Below are 19,376 nucleotides of genomic sequence, written 5' to 3'. Positions count from 1 at the left end.
GGGGCGCCTACCTGTTTCAGAGGGTGAGGGGCGCCTACCTGTTTCAGAGGGTGAGGGGCGCCTACCTGTTTCAGAGCAGGGGAACACGGGATCAGTTCTCCTATCCTGTTTATCCCAGCATTGATTTTCTTCTTTCTGTGCCTCTCCACTAGAAAGAGGAGAAACACATTAGCAACCCTTCTACTACGTGGTTAAAATGCCCAGTTTCCCAGGGCAAAGGAACGGTCAGGAAAGAGTCATATAGAAGAGGCCGGGGGCTGTAGCTCAGTGGCAGAGCACCTCCCTAGCATGGACATAGGAAAAGAGATTCAACCTTGAGCCAAAAATCATTATTTATCAAAGACAAGTAAGGTTGTACATAAAGTTTCTAAGAATGCAATATTTTAAGTCAAATGTTGTGAAATAAATGCGCTTTTATAAACATTGTAAAGAAAACCATAAATAACTACATTAAAACAATTAAAAAGGAATTGTTATTAGGCTATCTTTCCATTATAATTTATTGATAACAAATTTATTTTTCAAATTCACTTTCATCTTGTTACATGTATTTTTTATTTATTTTAGTGTGTGTATGTGTGTGTATGCACATGTGTAGGTGTATGTACACAGCACACACATGGGGTCACACAATGACTTGCTGGAGTCAGGTCTCTCTTTCCATCATGTCTGTTCCAGTTATCAAACTCAGGTTACCCTGCTCAGTGGCAAGCCACTCCCCCTGCTGAGTCATCACAGCAGCCCAATAAGCAAATTTAAAGCCACCACTAATAAGTTACCATAAGCTGACTCTTTTTGGCAAGTGAGACCTTTCTTTAAATTTTAAGAACCTTAAAACACCTAGTGTAGGATGACTAGGCCTTTCTGGAATAGAAGCAGCTGTTGGTTGTATCTTAAAATAGATAAGAAAAGGCATTGGCTTGGTTTTCTATAGTTTCTGAGATACCCACTCTGGCCAGGAAGGATCTTTTCTATCTAAGAAACAGGGAGTACCAGCTAGCTTTAACATCAACTTAACATAGCCTACGATCACCTAGGAAGAGAGAATTTTAATGAGGAATTGCCTATATCAGGTTGTCTTGTGGGCTTATCTATGGAGGACTGTCTTAATTGAAAATTGATACAGTAAAACCTAGTCTACTGTGGGTGACTCCATTCCCTAGGATGAGGTCTTAATGGCACAAGAGAGAAAAAAGGTAGCTGAAAGCAAACAAGAATGTGTTTATTGTTTGCTCTTGACCTTGGATGTAATGTGACTAGCTGCTTGAGTTCCTGCCTTGAGTTTCCTTCACTAATGGAAGTAACTTGGAACTGTAAGCCAAATAAATTTGCTCCTCCTCCTATGTTGCTTTTGGTCAGGATATTTTACTATGGTAACAGAAATGAGGACACAGGGCAACTGAAAACTTGTCAATTAACTGCCAAAATGTTCCAGACTGTAAGAGTTCACAAGAGTTCATCTAGATAATTTCTGTAAGATGCTGAAAGTAAAAACATGCCTAAGGGCTAGAGAGATGGCTCAGCAGTGGGGAGCATGTATTGATCTTCCCGAGTACCAGATCCAGTTCCTAGCACTCCTATTACATGGCTCACAACCACCTGTAATTCTAGCTCCTAGGGGATCTAAACCTCTGTGGGCACCTTCACACACACACACACACACACACACACACACACACACACACACACACACTACTCTTGGCTATCTCTTAAGGTCTTCCTTTTTAATAACTGATTTCTAGGCTTTTAAGTGTGGCTTACTTTATTAATTTTCTAGCAATAGTACTCACTGTTATCTAAGAGTGGATTTCAAAGGTGACAAACTCATCTCACCAGTGTTCAATGTATCTTTCTGGATAAACTCTCCCAAAAGATCCTCTATGTATAGCTATAGTTATGGATATAGATTAACAGAAAGCAATTTTTAATTTTTTTTCTGAATGTAGAATGCAGTCTCTGATTAAAAATAAAATGTTTCATACTGTGTCAAAGTGAAAATGGATACAAAATGAATATTGTACATTTATCTGAGGTTGTCCTGTACTTCTAACATTAGAGATAAGATCATATTGATTTTATACATTTGTTTCTATAATAGAAGTCCGTACAATTTAGGATTGTCCACATGCACCAGGTGTAGCGGCACAAGCCTGTAATGCCAGCACTCAGGAGGAAGAGGCAGGTGGATCTCTGTGAGTTCCAGGCCAGCCTGGGTCACACAGACAGACTTTATCTCAGAAGGAAGACTGCCACACTCAAAGAGCCCACGGCTCATCTCTTCCTTCCTCAGGGAGCTGCCCCTCTATATCCTTTATTCTCCCAGCGTCCTGAGTGAAGCCCTTCCAACTCTAGCCCCCCAAATATTCTAATATCATAACAAATCCAAAGTAGGCTACAAATCAGATATCACACAGTCAGCTCCATGAGGCTCTGGGAATATTTTGTCAATAAAGACAATAAAGTTGCCCTTTCTGAAATATAACAAATAATTCCATGTTGCAACATAAAAAGGTGCATAATCAGCCGCAGCATAAGTAATTCCAGCAGAGTTCAAGTTGCGGTACGCACCTGCATTGTGTGTCTCCCGATTCTTCTTTCTGAAACAGAAGCGCACAAACAGGTAACGTGAGCATAATAAAAAAGAATCTTTACTCTCATAACCATTAAAATGAGTATTATGAAACTGTCTTTGTTGCAGCAATAAAGAATCACCCAAAGAAAAGAAAATTGGTTCATATCATGGTATAAGAACCTTAATACAGATAATCTTAATAGATATTGTAGTGATATAGTGTGTACCCTAATAAACTTGCCAGAGGATCAGAGGACAGAGCCAGCCACTAGATTAGACATAGAGGTCAGGCAGGGGTGGAACACACCTTTAATCCCAGTACTGGGAAGCACACACACCTTAAATCTGGGAAGTGACATGGCTGGACAGAGAAAAGTATGTAAGGCTCCAGGAAACTGGAACTGAAGCAGTTCAGCTGAGAGCCTTTTGGGTGAGGACTCAGAGGCTTTCAGTCTGAGGAAACAGGATCGGCTAGGGAGCTGGCGAGGTGAGGAAGCTGTGGCTTGCTCTGCTTCTGCGATCTTTCAGCATTCACCCCAATATCTGGCTCTGGGTTTTTAATTAAAAGACCATTTAAGATTTGAACAACAAGATAATAATTTCAGGAAGTAAGAACAATTCTCTCTATATACCCAGAAACCACATGTGAGAACAGACTCAATCCAGAAAAGCTTCACTATCTGAAAATGGGACTTCACTGCGATGTGCCGGGGAGGAGATGGAGCAATGTGCAGGGCAGCGTCTCGATTCCCAGCGAGGGGATGCGGGACAACAGCACTTAGTGTCAGTGCATCTGAGTCATCTTTCCATCTGCGCACTCAGGTCATCCAAACTCTTACCTTTTCTTAAAATTTCCACTAAAGACATTGACTTTCCCTTTTTCTTAATTACCCAACACACTAGCTTTCCCCAATTTGGGAAGAAAAGAGAATATAGTAGTTTCAACCTAATTAAAAACAGTGGCCACACAATTCTAAGCAGACATGGCCTAAAATGCTAGAAACTCAGGAAAGGGGTTATAAGAAAATAAAAGTAATGCTATGTATATTGTCATTAATGGATTATAATGTTATAAATTAAATACAATCTAAATGTTTCAGGATGCCAGTGAAAATGTCCTTAGAAAGCAAACATGTAACATAGATTTGAGATAATTTCTTAAAATTATTATTATTTTATAACCCAACCGCAGTTTTCCCTTCCTCCTCTCTTCCCAGTCCCTCCTCTCACCTCCCCTCTGCCCACCCCCCATCCACCCCTCCTCCGTTTCTATTCAGAAAAGGGCAGACCTCCCATGGATAGCAACCAAACATGGCATATTAAGTTGCAGTAAGACTAAGCACCTCCCCTCCTACCAAAGCTGGGCAAGGTGACCCAGTATAAGGAGCAGGGTTTCAAAAGCTGGCCGAGTCAGAGACAGCCCTCACTCCCACTGAAGACCACGCTACACAACTGTCACATGTATGCAGAGGGCCTAGGTCAGTCTGACGCAGCCTCCCTGGTTGTCAGTTCAGTCTCTGTGAGCCCCTTGTGACTGATATGCTTCAACTACTGATGACCATTCTTATCTGTCACACTGCTGAGAAAATAAGGACGGGTAAATTTGATCCATGTATCTCTTTTAGTAAATCTATTTCTACCCATCCACACATATTTTGGAGATTAATTATTTTCTAGGCATCCAAATGCAAGTTCACTAAGGACTGTTTAGCAAACTGGGAGCTAATTCTGTTTCTTACCTGCCTACATGGTATTATTTGGGGCTGTGGATACACACCTGTGCTGCTTTTTCATAGGTGTCTCATGCTCTGTCATTTCTGGCATGGTGACAGTGATAGGAACCTACAAAGGGATAAAAAGACAGATACACCAAGACACTTAGTCATTCCAGAGTGTGGAGAAATCAAATGGCAAATTCCATTTTAATACCAAAAAGCCAAACCAACAGACAAACAAAAATAAACAAAAAACACTTGACCAGGTGTTGTAGATTAAAAAGGTTTAAGAAAATAGGATACATGCTTGAAATCCCAGTACTAGGAAGATGAGGCAGGAGGATCATAAAGTTAAGGCCAGCTTGGGCTGCATGGCAAGTGTCAGACTAGCCTGGGCTTCACAGTAAGATCTCACTGGTAAAGTGCTTGGCCAGCATGAACTGTAAGAACACACTGCCAGATGACTCTCCAGAAACAACAAAGGACAGACATTATTATAAGCAGCAGATGTAAATCATGGTGAGGCTTTCTTTAGCTGCCAGGTGCCAGCAGTCTCAATGGAGACTCACTACAATGTGGGTGCGAAAACTCTACCGATACTTAAAGCATGAAGACAGTGGATTTCCCTTTCTGTCTCCATTCTTTTTCCTCTTCCCCCTCTCTATTTTCAGACAGGGTCTCACTATATAGTCCAGGGATGGTCTCAAAACTGGTAATCCTCCTGTCTCAGCTACCCAAGTGTTGTGATTATGGGCATACATCACTACCCGGCTGAAAACAGATGTCCTATAGGGAAATATACATAAAGGAAAAGGCCTGGAAGCAGAAACATTAACACATGAAAGTGCGGGCATGCAAGGTCAGCAATACCATGGTGACTTCTTTTGGTCCTCTCTGACTTTTCCAGAGTTTGATAATGAAAATGTTAATGCTTAACTCTCAGGAACTGGCAACCAACCTTCCAAAAGAGGCTGTCAAGCTAGGGTGCTTGTTGGGCTACAGGGAAGGAGGTACAAACGCAGCTCCCTCTTTTTCTTCTGGGAAGGGAAAGGAGGTGCTAAGTATAGAGGTGAACTCACAAAGCAGGAGTTTAAAAACGGATTGTGCCACTCCCTAGCTGTTTGGTTGTGGGCAAACTGTTTAACCCCTTTAGAGTCTCAGTTGTTTTATCTCCACAACTGGGTTGTTTTGAGAAGGGGATGAAATAACGCAAGGAAGGCACAACACCATGGTTCCCAGCAGCAACAGGAATCCAGGAATGTCAGTTCTGAGATATTTCAGAACAAGTATCCACCCTCGAAAGGAGGGAAGGCAGGCAAGGGACAGACAGATGTCCTGACTGATGTGGCCTGTGGAGAATGTGTAGTGGAAACCAGGAAGAGGGCTCAGTGGGTAACAGAGCTCCCAAGCCTGAAGACCTGAGTTCCACCCCAAGATACACACCGTAGAAAGAGGAACTGACTCCTGCATGCTGTTTTCTGACCTCCACACACGTGTCACAGACGCACACACACCACAAAAAAAGAAGCATTACGATTTTCTTTTTTTAAAAACAACTCACTTCAGCAGCCTGTTCCTGTTCCACCTTCTCCTTACAGACAACCACTCACCGTGGGTAACCACATAACAGCAGTGTGGGGCAGTCAGCACCTAAGTACACAAACAACCCGTCTCCTCTCTCACCCAAGGGCTCGCAGTTTCTTCACTTTGGATTCCTGGCTTCCAGCTCCTCCTCTTTCTGGTTCAAATCTATCATCTTCTGCCAGAAGATGGTCTCTATAGGTTATGTTTTCTTCTTACTATAAAAAAGAAAAGCCCATGAGTGTTTACAGGCACCAGGTATGCATGAGATGAAGCTGGCAACTAATGGCACGCAGGCAGGTTTGCGAAGCATGAAGGATGCGCCTGACTGCTCTCCACCACTGGAGAACATGTGAATGTAATTGCTTTCGAAAGCCTTTTTCCAATGGGCAACTATGTTCTACCCTACAAACGGGGGTCTTACAGGCAGGGGAGGGCATGTGGACATGCTCTCTTCTATTCTGTTTGCTCATGGTCCCTGGGACCCTTATTACTCATGGATCTCCGAAGACCTCCATGCTATGTCTAATATTAAGACCAGCCCTCAATTCTAAAATTACCTTTCCATTTCCTTTTTCCCTTATGTAAAATTTTATTTCTTCTCTACTTATGCATGAATGGGCGTTGTGTGGTGAGTGCTCACATGTGTGTGGGCACATATGAGTGTGTGAGTGTGCAGGCACGAGGACATCCACAGGTGTCGCCAGTTGTCTTGATTGCCCTCTACTTTATTCTTTTTGAGACAATGACTCTCAGTTGAACTCAGAGCTTGCTGTCAACATGGCTAGTCTCCTTAGGCAGCTTGTTCTGGGGACCCCATCTCTACCTCCAGAGGCTAGAATTGCAGGTGAGCAACCTTCTGGTATTTGTGGTGTTTGGGGATCTGAACTCTGGTCCTCTTGCTCCCACAGCAAGCATGTTAAGTGCTAAGCCATCTCCCTGCCCCATTCTTTTTTGTAGGAGTGACTGAAAACTTGCTCAGAGCTAGGAAACAGGCTGAAGGCATGTGCACTGTGTATGTAACAACATACTTTACAGCTTCGTCTCAGACTGGCCTAGGATCCTAGATCTTCTTAGATGACATCCTTTTCTCTTTTCCTTTCTTTTCTTTCTCTATTCCTAAAAAGTCTGAGAAACTTAGCTCTATTTTAGGGTAATGTTTCCCAGGCATAGATAATAAGAACTATCCAGAGGGTACCAGTGCTTTCTATCTGTGAGTTTCATGTCTGTGAGTCCACAGGTGAGAGAGAACATGTGGGATTCATGTTTCTGAGCCAAGGTTTACCTTACTTAAAAATGTTTTACAGTCCCATTCATTTGCTGCACACTTCATAACTTCATTTTTCTTTACAACTGAATAAAACTCTATTGTGTGTGTGTGTATATTACAGTATCCATTCATCTGTTGATGGGCATCTAGGCTGATTCTATTTCCTTGAGCAACAATAAACATGGATGGGCAAGTGTCTCTATAATAACAGCATATATAATCCTTTGGGTTTATGCCCAGAAATGGCATATACCAAGAATGGGTCACACATATACGGAAAGTCTATTTTTAGTTAGTTTTTTTCTTGTGTGTTTGTGTGTGCACATGAGTGTGTAGGTGTACCCACGTGTGGAGGCCACAGAAGGACACCAGGTGACTTCCTCTATCACTAACTCTCCATTTGGTTGCCCCCCTTCCATAGCTTTCTATCTTGTCTTCTTGCTCTGGCTAGGACTTTGAGAGCGACACTAAATAAGAGTGAAGAAGGCAGACACTCTTACTGTTCCTGGTTGTAATGGAAATGCTATTCAAGGGAGTGTATGCTATTGCAGCCACTATGAAAATCAATGTGGAGCTTCTCAAAACACTTCAAAATATTTTTTCTAGGGCTGGGGAAGTGGCTCAGGGGCAAAGTGTCTGCTGTGCAAACATAAGCAGTCAAGCTCAGATCCTCAGCACCCACATAAAAAGGCTGGATAGCAGCACATGTCTGTAATCCCAGAATGGATGGATGGAGACAGGCAGATCCCAGAGGCTCACGGGTCAAAGTCCAGCCATACCAACAAGCTCCAGGTTCAGTGAAAGACCTTATCTTTAAAAAAATTAAAATAAGAGTTGGGCGTGGTGGTGCATGCCTTTATTATCTTTAAAAATGATATCTTTAAAAATTATAGCCAGGTGTGGTGGTGCATGCCTTTATTATCTTTAAAAATTATAGCCAGGTGTGGTGGTGCATGCCTTTATTATCTTTAAAAATTATAGCCAGGTGTGGTGGTGCACGCTTTAATCCCAGCACTCAGGAGGCAGAGGCAGGCAGATCTCTGCAAGGCCACCGTGGTCTACAAAGGGAGTTCCAGCACAGTGAGGGCTACACAGAGAAACTGTCTGGGGAAACAAAACAAAGCAAAATGGAACTAAAATAAGGTCAAGAGCAATGGAGGAAGATACTCAAGGCCAACCTCTGGTCTTCATATGTGCATGCACAGGTAAGTGTACATGTCCACATATGCACAGACACAAGCCCATATGCATACATACATCAGACACATATGTACACGTGCACACAAAAAGATCTAAAAGGGATATAGATTGAAAAGGAAGTAGTTAAATTATTCCTATTTGTAGATGACATAATTCTACACTTAAAACCCCATGGAGTTCACACACACACACACACACACACACACACACACACACACACACACACACCTTCAGAAAAATAACTTCAGAAAACCAGCAAAATACACAATCTTTGGTATGGTGGCACATGGATGTAATCACAGCACCAAGGAGGTTGAGGCAGGAGGGTCATGAACTTGTCAGCTGGAGTTACACAGTAAGTTCCTGTCAGAGACAGAAGGGGGGGGGGGGTCAGAGGGGTCAGAGGTTGATGCTGGTGCTTCCTCCTTGGCTCTTGCTTGTGAGACAGACACTGGCTGACTAGCAGGGCCCCAGGAGTACTCCTGTCTCTTCCCGACGCACTAGAATTACAGGGATGTGTGCCATGCCTAGCTTTTACATGGTGCTGGTGACATGAACTTGGGTCCTCAAGCACATGCGGCAAGCACTTTACTGATGGAACCAGCTCTCCACCCTCCAAAATTACATTCCTGATGTTAAAAAATAACCAGAATAAAAGACTACATTATCATAATCTTTGTCTACTGACCAATAAACCTACTAATGAAGACATGGCTTTTCTTCTCTTCTTGGCACTGGGGTCAAATAACTCAGGGCCTTAGACCACCGAGTCACACACAGCCCAACGGCATTTTAATACAATATTTATATGACTAAATAAACATACTCCTTAAAATAGTTAAAGTACCATGAATTTTTAAAGATAAATGCTAAAATATTATATTAATAATCTATGAGTAATTATATCTGTGTGGAAAGAAACAATTCTTGGGAAAGCAGTCAAACCCAGTGGTTCACACATGGTGGTCGGTCCTCAGATCTCCTCCATCAAGTCACACTGTCTCGGACCTTTTTCCCCTTGAGGTAAAACTCACACACTAATTCCAACAGCTTAAGTACACCATTCAGTGAGCTTTGATAGATGCACTCACTTCTGTGACCCAATCCTCATCAAACGACAGACATTATCGCCAGACGAAGTTCTTTCTTGGCCTTTCCTAGTCAATCCCTTCCCAGTTTTAGAAGTAATCACTGTCCTGTTTCCTCCTCTCGACTTTATACAGATGTATTAGCTGGAATTCTCTTGGGGCAAGCTTACACTCAGTTGAATATAAATGTATATACTTTCTTCCAGGAGTCTGCTCCTTTTTCTCACTAAGGATGAACCTAGAACACTAGCTGTTTATCCATTTTTCTGTTGACGGACTGCCACTTTGTCCATTAAGTGCCACCGGCACGAATTACAAACACCATAAGGACAGACAGTCACTAGACGGTCAGCTGAGCATTCTGTGCTGGTCAACGGTGTCTGGACAGTTTCTTACCTAGCAAATGACATATTAGTTACATGAGTTTTTGTTGTTGCTGTTGTTTGTTTGTTTGTTTGTTTTTCTAAAAGAAAGCCCAGGTACACTCTGGTGGGTGGAAGACTACCTTGCATAGCATAGTCCAGCTCAGCGTCCGGCCCCATCCCTCCTGCCTGTGAGGGCGCCAGGACCCTCCTGTCTTGTTGCTGCCCAAGGCAGCTCCCTGAATCTCTAATAAACTGCATTTGGTGAACTCCTGGACTTGCCTGCAGTTCCCCTTGGCCTGTCAGTCTCTGCACTTGTTGCCTTTGGTGGCCGGTTCTCATCCACCGGGTTCCCTGCAACAACTAATGGTCTTGGAGTTTCTTTTCTGGGTGATAAAAATGTTCTAAAATTTTGACTATGGCGATGATTATACAGCACTGTGAACAGGTTAAAACCACTGGAGTGGACACTGAGTGAAGGAGGTATACGAATGACACCTTAATAATCTTTTCTTTCTTCTCTCTTTTTGTGAGAGTCTCATCTAGCACAGACTGCCAACGAACATACTACATAGTCCACTTGGTCTTACACTGATGTTCCTGCCTCAGCCTCCCATCACAGGTTGGAGCTAAAACATCAGCCTAGAAAACTTAGAAGGCAAAAGCACCAACTCAAAGCCACGTAACACAGAAGCAATCAGATTTAGCTTTTTGTACAACAAAATATTCAAATCGCTTGCTTTCCGTGTATTAGAATTTGAAACTGGAATTCTAGCACTGACACCGTTTAAAAGTGAGACTGGGAAGGTGACCAAAGCCGAAGAGTCCAGTCTCAAAGCTTACTACAAAGCTAGAGCAATTAAACTGGAATGGTGCCAACACAGAGACTAACGAAACCGAGTGAAGAGTACAGAAGCAAGCCGGGCGGTGGTGGCGCACGTCTTTAATCCCAGCACTGGGGAGAAAGAGCCAGGCGGATCTCTGTGAGTTCGAGGCCAGCCTGGGCTACAGAGTGAGATCCAGGACAGGCTCCAAAGCTACACAGAGAAACCCTGTCTGGAAAAAAAAAAAAAAAAAAAAAAAAAAAAAAAACAAAGAGTACAGAAGCAAATCTTTACATCTGAGACAAACTGATTCTGACAAGGCAGCCAGGACCACTCAAGGAGCGGAAAGAACAGACTTTTCAACAAAGAAAAGCTGGGACACCTGGACATTCACATGCAAATGGGGGCCGGGGAGAGGACTCAACAGTTAAGAACACGGAAGTCTCTTACATAGGCCCCTAGGTTAGTTCCCGGCACCCATTTCAGGCAGTGCATGGGTGTAACTAACTCCATATGAGATGCTCTTCTGGCCTCAGTGGGTACTGCACTCATACACACATTCATACACAGATATATACCTATACATGTAATTTAAAGTATTTTTTAAAATGTCTAATTCAATGTAACAACACTACAAAACTGTTGAAAGCACAAGTGTAAGGAACACATGTAAGGCCTAGGGTGAACAACCCTGGTCAGGAGTGATAAGCAATAGAATGATGTAAGTAAACCACAAATGGAGTAGTGATAAGCTATAAGCTATGTGTGGAAGTAGGGATAAGACTAGAAACCTAGCCAGGAAAGAATATAAAAGATGAAGCCTCAGACCCGACCAACAGAGCTCGTCAGGCCCTCGCGCGAGACGACTCTCCTCTGCCAGAGACGTGAGATCCTGTCCCCAGTGCAGACGTGGCTGACCTGAGGAAGGCTGACCCAAGATCCAGAGGAACAGACGTGGCGAGTCCGGACCTGTATACCCGGAGAGGTACTCCTGCTTCCATTTGGAAGACAGGATGAATATTGCTTGTAATCTTACTGTGTGAATAAATGAGTGTTATACCAAGTCTGAATCAAGAGTGATTATTCCTCCCCCGTAACTGGGGTATGTGCTCGCTACAACAAGTGATTAAAAAAAAAACTTCATTAAAAGTAGAAGCTTTTGTGCTTCAAATGAAATGGGCTGCTGAAATGGCGGGCAAAGGCGCTTGCCTCCATACTCGAGAGCCTGAGTTCTATCCCAGGATCCACACGGTGGAAGAAGACAAATGACCCCTGTGAGTCAGCCTTAGACCTCCACATAAGTGCCCTAAAAAAAACTGGAGAGAGAGAGAGCAAGAGCACACTAGGTACAGTGGTACAAGCCTGTCCTTCCAACACTAGGGAGGCTGGAGAAGTAGGAAGATCAAGGAGCCACACTGGTCTGCTATGTGATATTTTGATCGTGTTCTGACAAATAAAGCTTGCTTGGAGTTAGAGGGCAGAGCTAGCCACTAGCTGATCAAAATTAACCTTAGAGGTTTGGAGGACTGTAGACAGAGAGGAAACAGGAAGTAGTAAGGCGAGGATGAGGGAGGATCTGGGCCCTTTTGGAGGAAGGAATGGAAGAGGTAGGAGGTGACTGGTGGCTGCTCCCCTGCTTCTCTGGTCTTTCAGGTTCTTACCCTGATACCTGATTCCTGATTTTTTAATGATAAAGAATAATTAGATAAATGTGTCACCTTGGGGCACTATTTACAAGATAGCCACTTGCCCCTGACTTTGCAGTCACTATCAGCCCCTGGAGCTGCCACACCGCCAGCTGGCTTTTCCTTTCTTTCTCCAAGCCCTCTGAGCAAGTCTGGATTTTCCTGTTGCAGCTTCTCTACAACAGTCTCCAGCTGCCATCCAAACTCCACAGATCCCAAGCTCCAGAGGCACCAGGGCTTAGTTTTGTTATACTATATATACTCTCATTTGAGTATATATATGAGTATATTGAGGTATTATGTTTATGTAACTCATTTAGATTGCAATGGATAATTAAAAAATACAGATTAATAATTGATTTTCTATGATAGTCAAACTTGTAGCCATGTTAGTTAAGTTTTCTAGGTATACATAGATATATTTCAGATAGATAGGTAATCTTCAAATACTTCAAAGACCTATAGAATATGGCATTTAAAATGTTTTAAAAATTTAGACTTTCTGGACAGTGAGACATGTCTGCTCCTGGCAGCACCAATTTACTTCAGGGAGGGGGATGGGTATTGAAGACACTGTATATGGAATTTATCTTCTTCTTGGCAAAAACAGCCATTTGGGCAAGAAACTGTTCTTGCCTGGACTGCTTGAATGACTGAACATGCAGGACCCATAGGAAGGTGACCACTGAACTTTGCTTGGCAAAACAGTCCTTCAGGTTCCTGCTTCGCAGAGGAAACTGCCAGACATTCTACAGGACACAGAGAGAAGTGACTAAAAGACTCTAGGCCTGTGGGCTGAAGACAGATGCCCCAACTTTACAGAGGAACTTTGGATGACTGTCCAGGCTGCCAGCTGTCTCTTTCTACTCTCACAAGACTCCCAAAAGTTGCTTGTGTCCTCCCGTTTCTCAGGTAATATTGTATCCTTCTGAGGTCTCTGATGTAGTTGAAGACTAGATAGTCATAATTTCCTTAGTCATGACAAAAGATAAGTTAGATATGAAACCTTAGACTCACAAATATGGGATAGATAAAATATCTTTAATTTTGCCAAATACAAATAGACTAGATATTATAAAAAGAATAGCTATTATAACTGTAACTCTTGCTTGATAACTGTTTTGTTATATGTAATTTTACTATGTGAAAGTTAAAACCGTCCTTTTTGAAAAAAAAAGAAAAGGGGAAGTGCTGGGGATGATTGATTGATAAATAAAGTGCTGACTGGCCAGTAGGCAGGCAGGAAGTATAGGTGGGGCAAAGAGAGAGGAGAATTTTGGGAAGTGGAAGGCTGAGGTGGAGAGACGCAGCCAGCCACCGCCAGGAGAAACATGGTGTAAGACACTGGTAAGCCAAGAGCCACATGGCAAGGTATAGATTCATAGAAATGGGTTAATTTAAGATATAAGAACAGATAGCAAGAGGCCTGCCACAGCCATACAGTTTATAAATAATATAAGCCTCTGTGTGTTTACTTGGGGGACGCTAGTGGGAGAGATTTGCCCCAACTGCCAGCAGGTCGGGACACAGAAAAACTCCAGCTACAAGAAAGAGGTAACAATGACTCCTAGAAATAGATTACATAATGCTTTATTAAACCTGAATTTTCTCAATGCTGATGAGAAAGGGACAACAGTTGTGAAGAGACATTGGACAACAGAAAAAAGTCCTGAGCTAAACCAACCAGTTTACTTCAAAGATATGTTGACCTCAGAATAGAAACCAAGATACATCCTACATTGGGGAAGGGGTTTTGCTTTTGTTTTTGTGGGAGAAGAAAAGCTATGGATACCAACAAAATTAATTTAAAAAATTGCTTCAAACAGGAAAAACCCCTTAATGAGGAGAATAGCCCTTCCACCAATGTGACAACTCTACAAGTTGTAAGAAAAACTCAACAAACAAGGGTTAGGGTTGGGGCAGAGTTCTGTTTTTTTTGTTTTTTTTTTTTTTTTTTTTTTTTTTTTTTTACTTTACAGGATAATAGAAATACTCATCTTCAAGAAATCATAAGGACTTGGATACCTAGACATCTACCGCAAAAAGGAAGGACCTATTGGTGCCAATATACTCTACAGGGTAATATCTCACTGGCTAACATCAATATCTCTTCAACTCTAGAATAGTTGTGGTCCCAATTCAATTATAAATCAAGCTGGCTTTGGAGTTGGAATGTGGCTCTCTCCTTCTCTAAACCCATACATATTGCTAAAAGAAAAATTAGGAGATTCTGTATCATACTGGAAGAGCCAACTGGTGTGACACAGAAGAAAACCAATAATCTAGGGACCATTGTTGTCAAGATTCTATTTCTTTCCATGCTTATCCGTGATTTCTGGAAATCCTTTCTCAAGTCACCCTAAATCCAAACTTTCCATTTTGATATTAATAATGTTCAAGTTTTCTAAAGTGAAAAGTAAGTCTTTCCAATAGGAATCTCTGAAGTCTCCAGAAGGAAGCTGGGCCCCCACAAAGACTCTACTCAGTCCAGAAAGACGCCATTGTACCTAAGAACACTACTCAATAATCAGCTTTGAACTGTAAACTATGAACTCTTCAGGACAGTTCTAAGATGAGATGGTCCATCATATTACACTTCAGATAACTTTACCCATTACTCTGAGACTAGCTACAAACATTATAGTAGTCCTATTGAGACTTAACCATTTAGCTTTCTTACAGGATCCCACAGAGATACCATTGCCCCCTAAACAGCAAGAAGCAATTCTAAGAAAACAATGCCCCTCTCCCAAAGGTTTCATTTTTCTCCAAGTTATGGATGGATGGTTATAGGGTTGGGGGTGGAAAAATAAAATTAGAAAAGAAAAAGAGGAATGGATAGGTATAGTATATTAAGGTAGATTATTGTATCTACTAGTAAACTAATTTAGCAAACTATCAGCCTTGGATAATTTGCACTGATATGGATTCTTGTATATTTGATACAAATGTAAACTATTCTTATATTATATTCTTATATTCCTATTTAAGATAGTTTGTAAATTGATACAAATACAAAACTACATTTGTTGTATTGTACATATATTTCTACTATTTGAAATGTTTTGTATATGATGCAAATATAAAATTATATGTCATACTATAAGTATGTTCTACTTCTGTTTAGCGTATTTTGTATACTGACATATATTAAGGATACTGTTGTCATATTGCATATTGCATTATACATTTCTACCTCTGTTTAAGATATTTTGTGTATTGTCACAATTTTGAGATCATTGTCCTTATATGGTACATCTGCTTATAGACTGTTTACCTTGTTAATGTGTAACCTTAGTCCTGAGGTTATTTAGGTAGATAAGACTTATAGAACTATAGTTACCCATGCTTGTCATTTCTATAGTTATGTTAGTTAGGTTCTCCAGATTTACAGAAACGTATGTCAGATGGACAGAAAATCTTCAAACACTTAATAGACCTAGAGAATATGGCACTTAAATGTTTTGATTGAAAGGATAAATGCCACTGGTGGGTCGGCGGGCACGGCGGAAAAGTTACGAGCCATGGCTATGACTACCAAAGTTAGAAAGAGCTTTATTAGAAAGAAACCAGACCTGGAGAGACAGAAAAGTGGCAGGAGCAGAGCAGAAAGGAAACAAAAAAGAGAGAGGGTGGGGGTCCACGTGCTGATTTTTAAGGCAGAGATTGCGTGACCACATGACGGTACGCAGTCATCCATGCCCCCCTGATGATGTAAGACGTTAGACCTGGAAGAGTGAGAGCAGGATCTTAACATCCCAGACTTTTGCTTATTATAAAAAGCAAGTAAATAGGAATAGGGGCGTCGTTTCTCCTGGGGGAAAAAAAACTGCTTCCAGCTGACTTGGTGGGTGTTGGTTGGCTCTTAGGAGGATAGGGAAGTCTTCCAAGGTAGACAGGCATTGTGGGATGATGTGCTGTCTGTCATCCATTGCTTTGGAGCCGTGCATCCCTCTTGGCTTGGCACTCAAGCTGCTTTTGTGTCTGACAGGATGCTGATAAGACAGGAAAAGCCTGAAGTAGATCCGACCTGTCCAGATGGATTTAAGCTGGTTTCTGGAGCTTAGGAAAATTTCTGAACAGTTAAGAAGCAGCCATGAGAAGATTAGTGATCATTTGTGGTGTTTGGTACTCTTCTTGTATTGGTTAGTGTTAATGGAAGAGACAAGAGAGATTGGAACATGTTAAGCTTATAAAAGACAGATTATTTTAAGGCACCTGTTTCCTTTACAAGTTAAGCATCCAGGAGACAGGTGACCAATTGTTGAGAGCATTAAAGTCTGTTTTTTGTAGAACCCAGACATTTTTGGGTCTGGGGGTGTAAATACCTTTTAGCTGTTGCAGTTTCTTACTTGATGATCTCTGGACTCCAGTTCTGTGGTGGTCCTGTACTATTAGCTGAGCAGTGAGTTAGAACAGGGAACTGGGAAGAGAAAAGTTTGTGGTGCATGAGAACTTATTTCTTTGGAATTAGGGACAAGGCAAAGATCAGGGCCCTGTCTGTGTGCACGAGGAAAAGCACAGGTGGGTGGGTCTGGAGTGAGGCACATGGAAAGCTCTGCTGGAAATCTCTTCCCATTAAGTAACCCTGAAAGTGCAATTAAGTCTGGTGAGGTGGGTAAGGCTGTCCTCCCTACCCCGACAATAGGGAAAGGAGAGGTGACATCCCCAAACTCCCAGGACCGGGTCAGTGGCTCTGGTGTCCAGAAGGAAAGAAATGGATCACTTCCCTGCTACGTTCTAGGTTCCCTGCAAGCCTGTAGCCAAGCCTAGGTCTGCTGGAGGTCTTAGCTTGATGTTCCCATGCCATCTTGGTGCCTGGGGGCAGTCAGCTGACCGGTTGTCTTTCTAGGCAGCACTTTCAACAAGGCTATTGATGGCCTGGCAGGGCACTTGCTAGCCCATGGCCCTTTTCCTCACTTAAAACAGGGACCCAACAACTTTTTGGAGCCAGGGTGTGCCAGCACTTGGCAATTTTGTCCTCAGGCTTTTTTATCTATTCCCTGGCACACCTTGAATGCCAAAGATGACACTTTCGTCTGTGGGGTCAGGAGCCTTGCTCTCCAGATGGTTAAGTTTTAGTTGGGGAGGTCGGGGAACAAGAGATGGATTTCACTCTGTGTCTTGAATTTTTTTCTTTTTCCTTGATATTTGCTGGCTTGAGGACAGCTTTTGGAAGACTTTCCTAAAGGCAGGCTATAAACTGATCTCTGGCTTAAGAGCCATACTGACTACTGTAAACTTATTTACATGGATCCTAGCCTGCTTCCAGACCCATCTGTGCCTCTCACGACAGCTTGAGAACAAGTGGGAGGAGTTAAGGTGAGTTAGGGTGAGAGTCAGCAGAAGTGGCCCACCCACTGCCGGAGAGCAGAAAGCGGAAGTCAGATAGACAGAAGTGGTTGCACGTGGCAGAGAAAACATCAGAAATGGGGAGGGAGAAAGGTTCAGAGCTTTAGCAGAAAGCTTGGGGATAAAGTAACTCTTTTCATTTGCCTGTTCACTGGCAGAAGTTCCCGGGAAGCTGTTATGTGGCCAAATGTACTAGTATCCACCAATTTTACTGGTATCCGCCCCTGTATCCCATGGCTGCAGCCGAGAGAGAAAAGTAAAAAATTAAAATAACAAACCGGGATTCTAGGCTCCTGTCTCAAGCGTCCCTGAGGTAGAGGAAGGATCTACGAATCAGCACAGGTTATTCCTGCCTTCGTCAAGAGAGGAATAAGGGCTGGGAGTATACACAGCACGTGGACCACCCAGTGGTCTGACAGCATCCTATACTGACTGCATCAAGATAGAATGTGCCCTTGCCAGCACAGCCCAAAGACACCCCCTACCAGAAGGTCTGGTGCAAAGAATATAGGTCAGGCTGCAGCCTCAGGAACAGTGGAGCACTCACATGTGGTGGGGAGACATGGTGGTGGGGAGACGCGGTGGCTGCTGGACATGGTGGCGGAGGGACGCAGTCGCAGCGGGGACTGCACGAGCACATTCCTATGCAGTACTGCAGTGGTGGCAGCGGCAGTGGGCAGGGTCGCAGGCCCTCGGTACAGGGGTTCCCCACAACACTCAGCCCCAGATGCTGGGTGTGAAGCGAATTTCCTACCCAAGATCCGAGTCCACGGCACCAATGAAAGGATAAACAGTGCTGGTGGGTTGGTGGGAATGGCGGAAAAGTTACGAGCCACGGCTACGACTACCAGAGTTAGAAAGAGCTTTATTTAAATAAAAAAAAAAAAAAAAAAAAACAGGCCTGGAGAGACAGAAAGATGGCAGGAGCAGAGCAGAGAGGAAACAGAAAAGAAAGAGGATGGGAGTCCAAGTGTGGCTTTTTAAGGCGGAGATTGCATGACCACATGGTGGTACACAGTCACCTGTGCCCCCTGATGATGTAAGACATTAGACCCGGATGAGTGAGAGCAGGATCCTAACATTAATAACTTAGATTTCTGTTGACATAAGACATGATTGCTCCTGGTAGCACTGATCTGATCCCAAAAGACTGTTGGGCTTATAAGACATATCCGTTTGGAAGTTTTATCGTCTTCTTCTTGGCACAAAATGGCCTGCTGGACAAAGAACTGCCCTTGCCTCAACTGCTAACAGTATAAACGTTATCCTTTCCTGACGAGCAGGACACAAGGAAAAGCAACTACTGAACTCTGCCAAGACAGGGTAAGATGGTCTTTCAAAATTCCTGCTTCTGAAAATGGTCTGTCAGATACTCTAGGCCTGTAGCCACATTGGTTGCCCCAATGACAGTAAGAAACTTTAAGTGACTTTCCAGGCTGCCAGCTGTCTCTGTCTATTCTCGCAAGAATTTTTGGAAATTGCTTGCTTACATTTTTCATTCTCTCAGGTATTATATGTTCCCTCTCAGGTCTTTGATGGAGTTGAAGACTAGATAGTTACAGTTAAAATCTTCCCATATCTTAGCTAGAATATATTAAGTACTAGAGTTAAAATCTTCAGGATAGGACAGTTACTGGAATAATCTTGGTAATTTGCCATCTACCTATGATCTGGACATTCCTGGACATTTAGCATGTCCTTCTCATTTGATGTTATTCTTGTTGGTT

The 19,376-nt window shown here is 42.7% G+C and overlaps 1 protein-coding gene across 2 annotated transcripts in view; it reads right to left on the bottom strand.

Moving 5' to 3' along the window:
• Usf3 (upstream transcription factor family member 3) overlaps positions 1-19,376 on the bottom strand; it is a 70,487-nt gene that overhangs the window by 24,231 nt on the left and 26,880 nt on the right. Inside the window, exons 2-5 of one of the 2 annotated variants that reach the window (XM_052740755.1) lie at positions 5,971-6,086; positions 4,350-4,414; positions 2,569-2,597; positions 66-148 (exon numbers count right to left, since the gene is read on the bottom strand). In XM_052740755.1, coding sequence (XP_052596715.1) covers positions 66-148; positions 2,569-2,597; positions 4,350-4,396 — 159 coding nt within the window. In that variant the 5' untranslated portion in view covers positions 4,397-4,414; positions 5,971-6,086. Of the gene's footprint in view, positions 1-65; positions 149-2,568; positions 2,598-4,349; positions 4,415-5,848; positions 5,933-5,970; positions 6,087-19,376 lie in introns of those variants that run through there. The other variant, XM_052740756.1, reaches the window with a different exon arrangement.

This window comes from Peromyscus californicus, unplaced genomic scaffold (assembly GCF_007827085.1).
Source record: "Peromyscus californicus insignis strain IS unplaced genomic scaffold, ASM782708v3 Scaffold_16__1_contigs__length_79575227, whole genome shotgun sequence".
NCBI lineage: Eukaryota > Metazoa > Chordata > Mammalia > Rodentia > Cricetidae > Peromyscus > Peromyscus californicus.
Note: the sequence above shows the minus strand (reverse complement) of the source record. Positions and strands in the feature narration are given on the sequence as shown.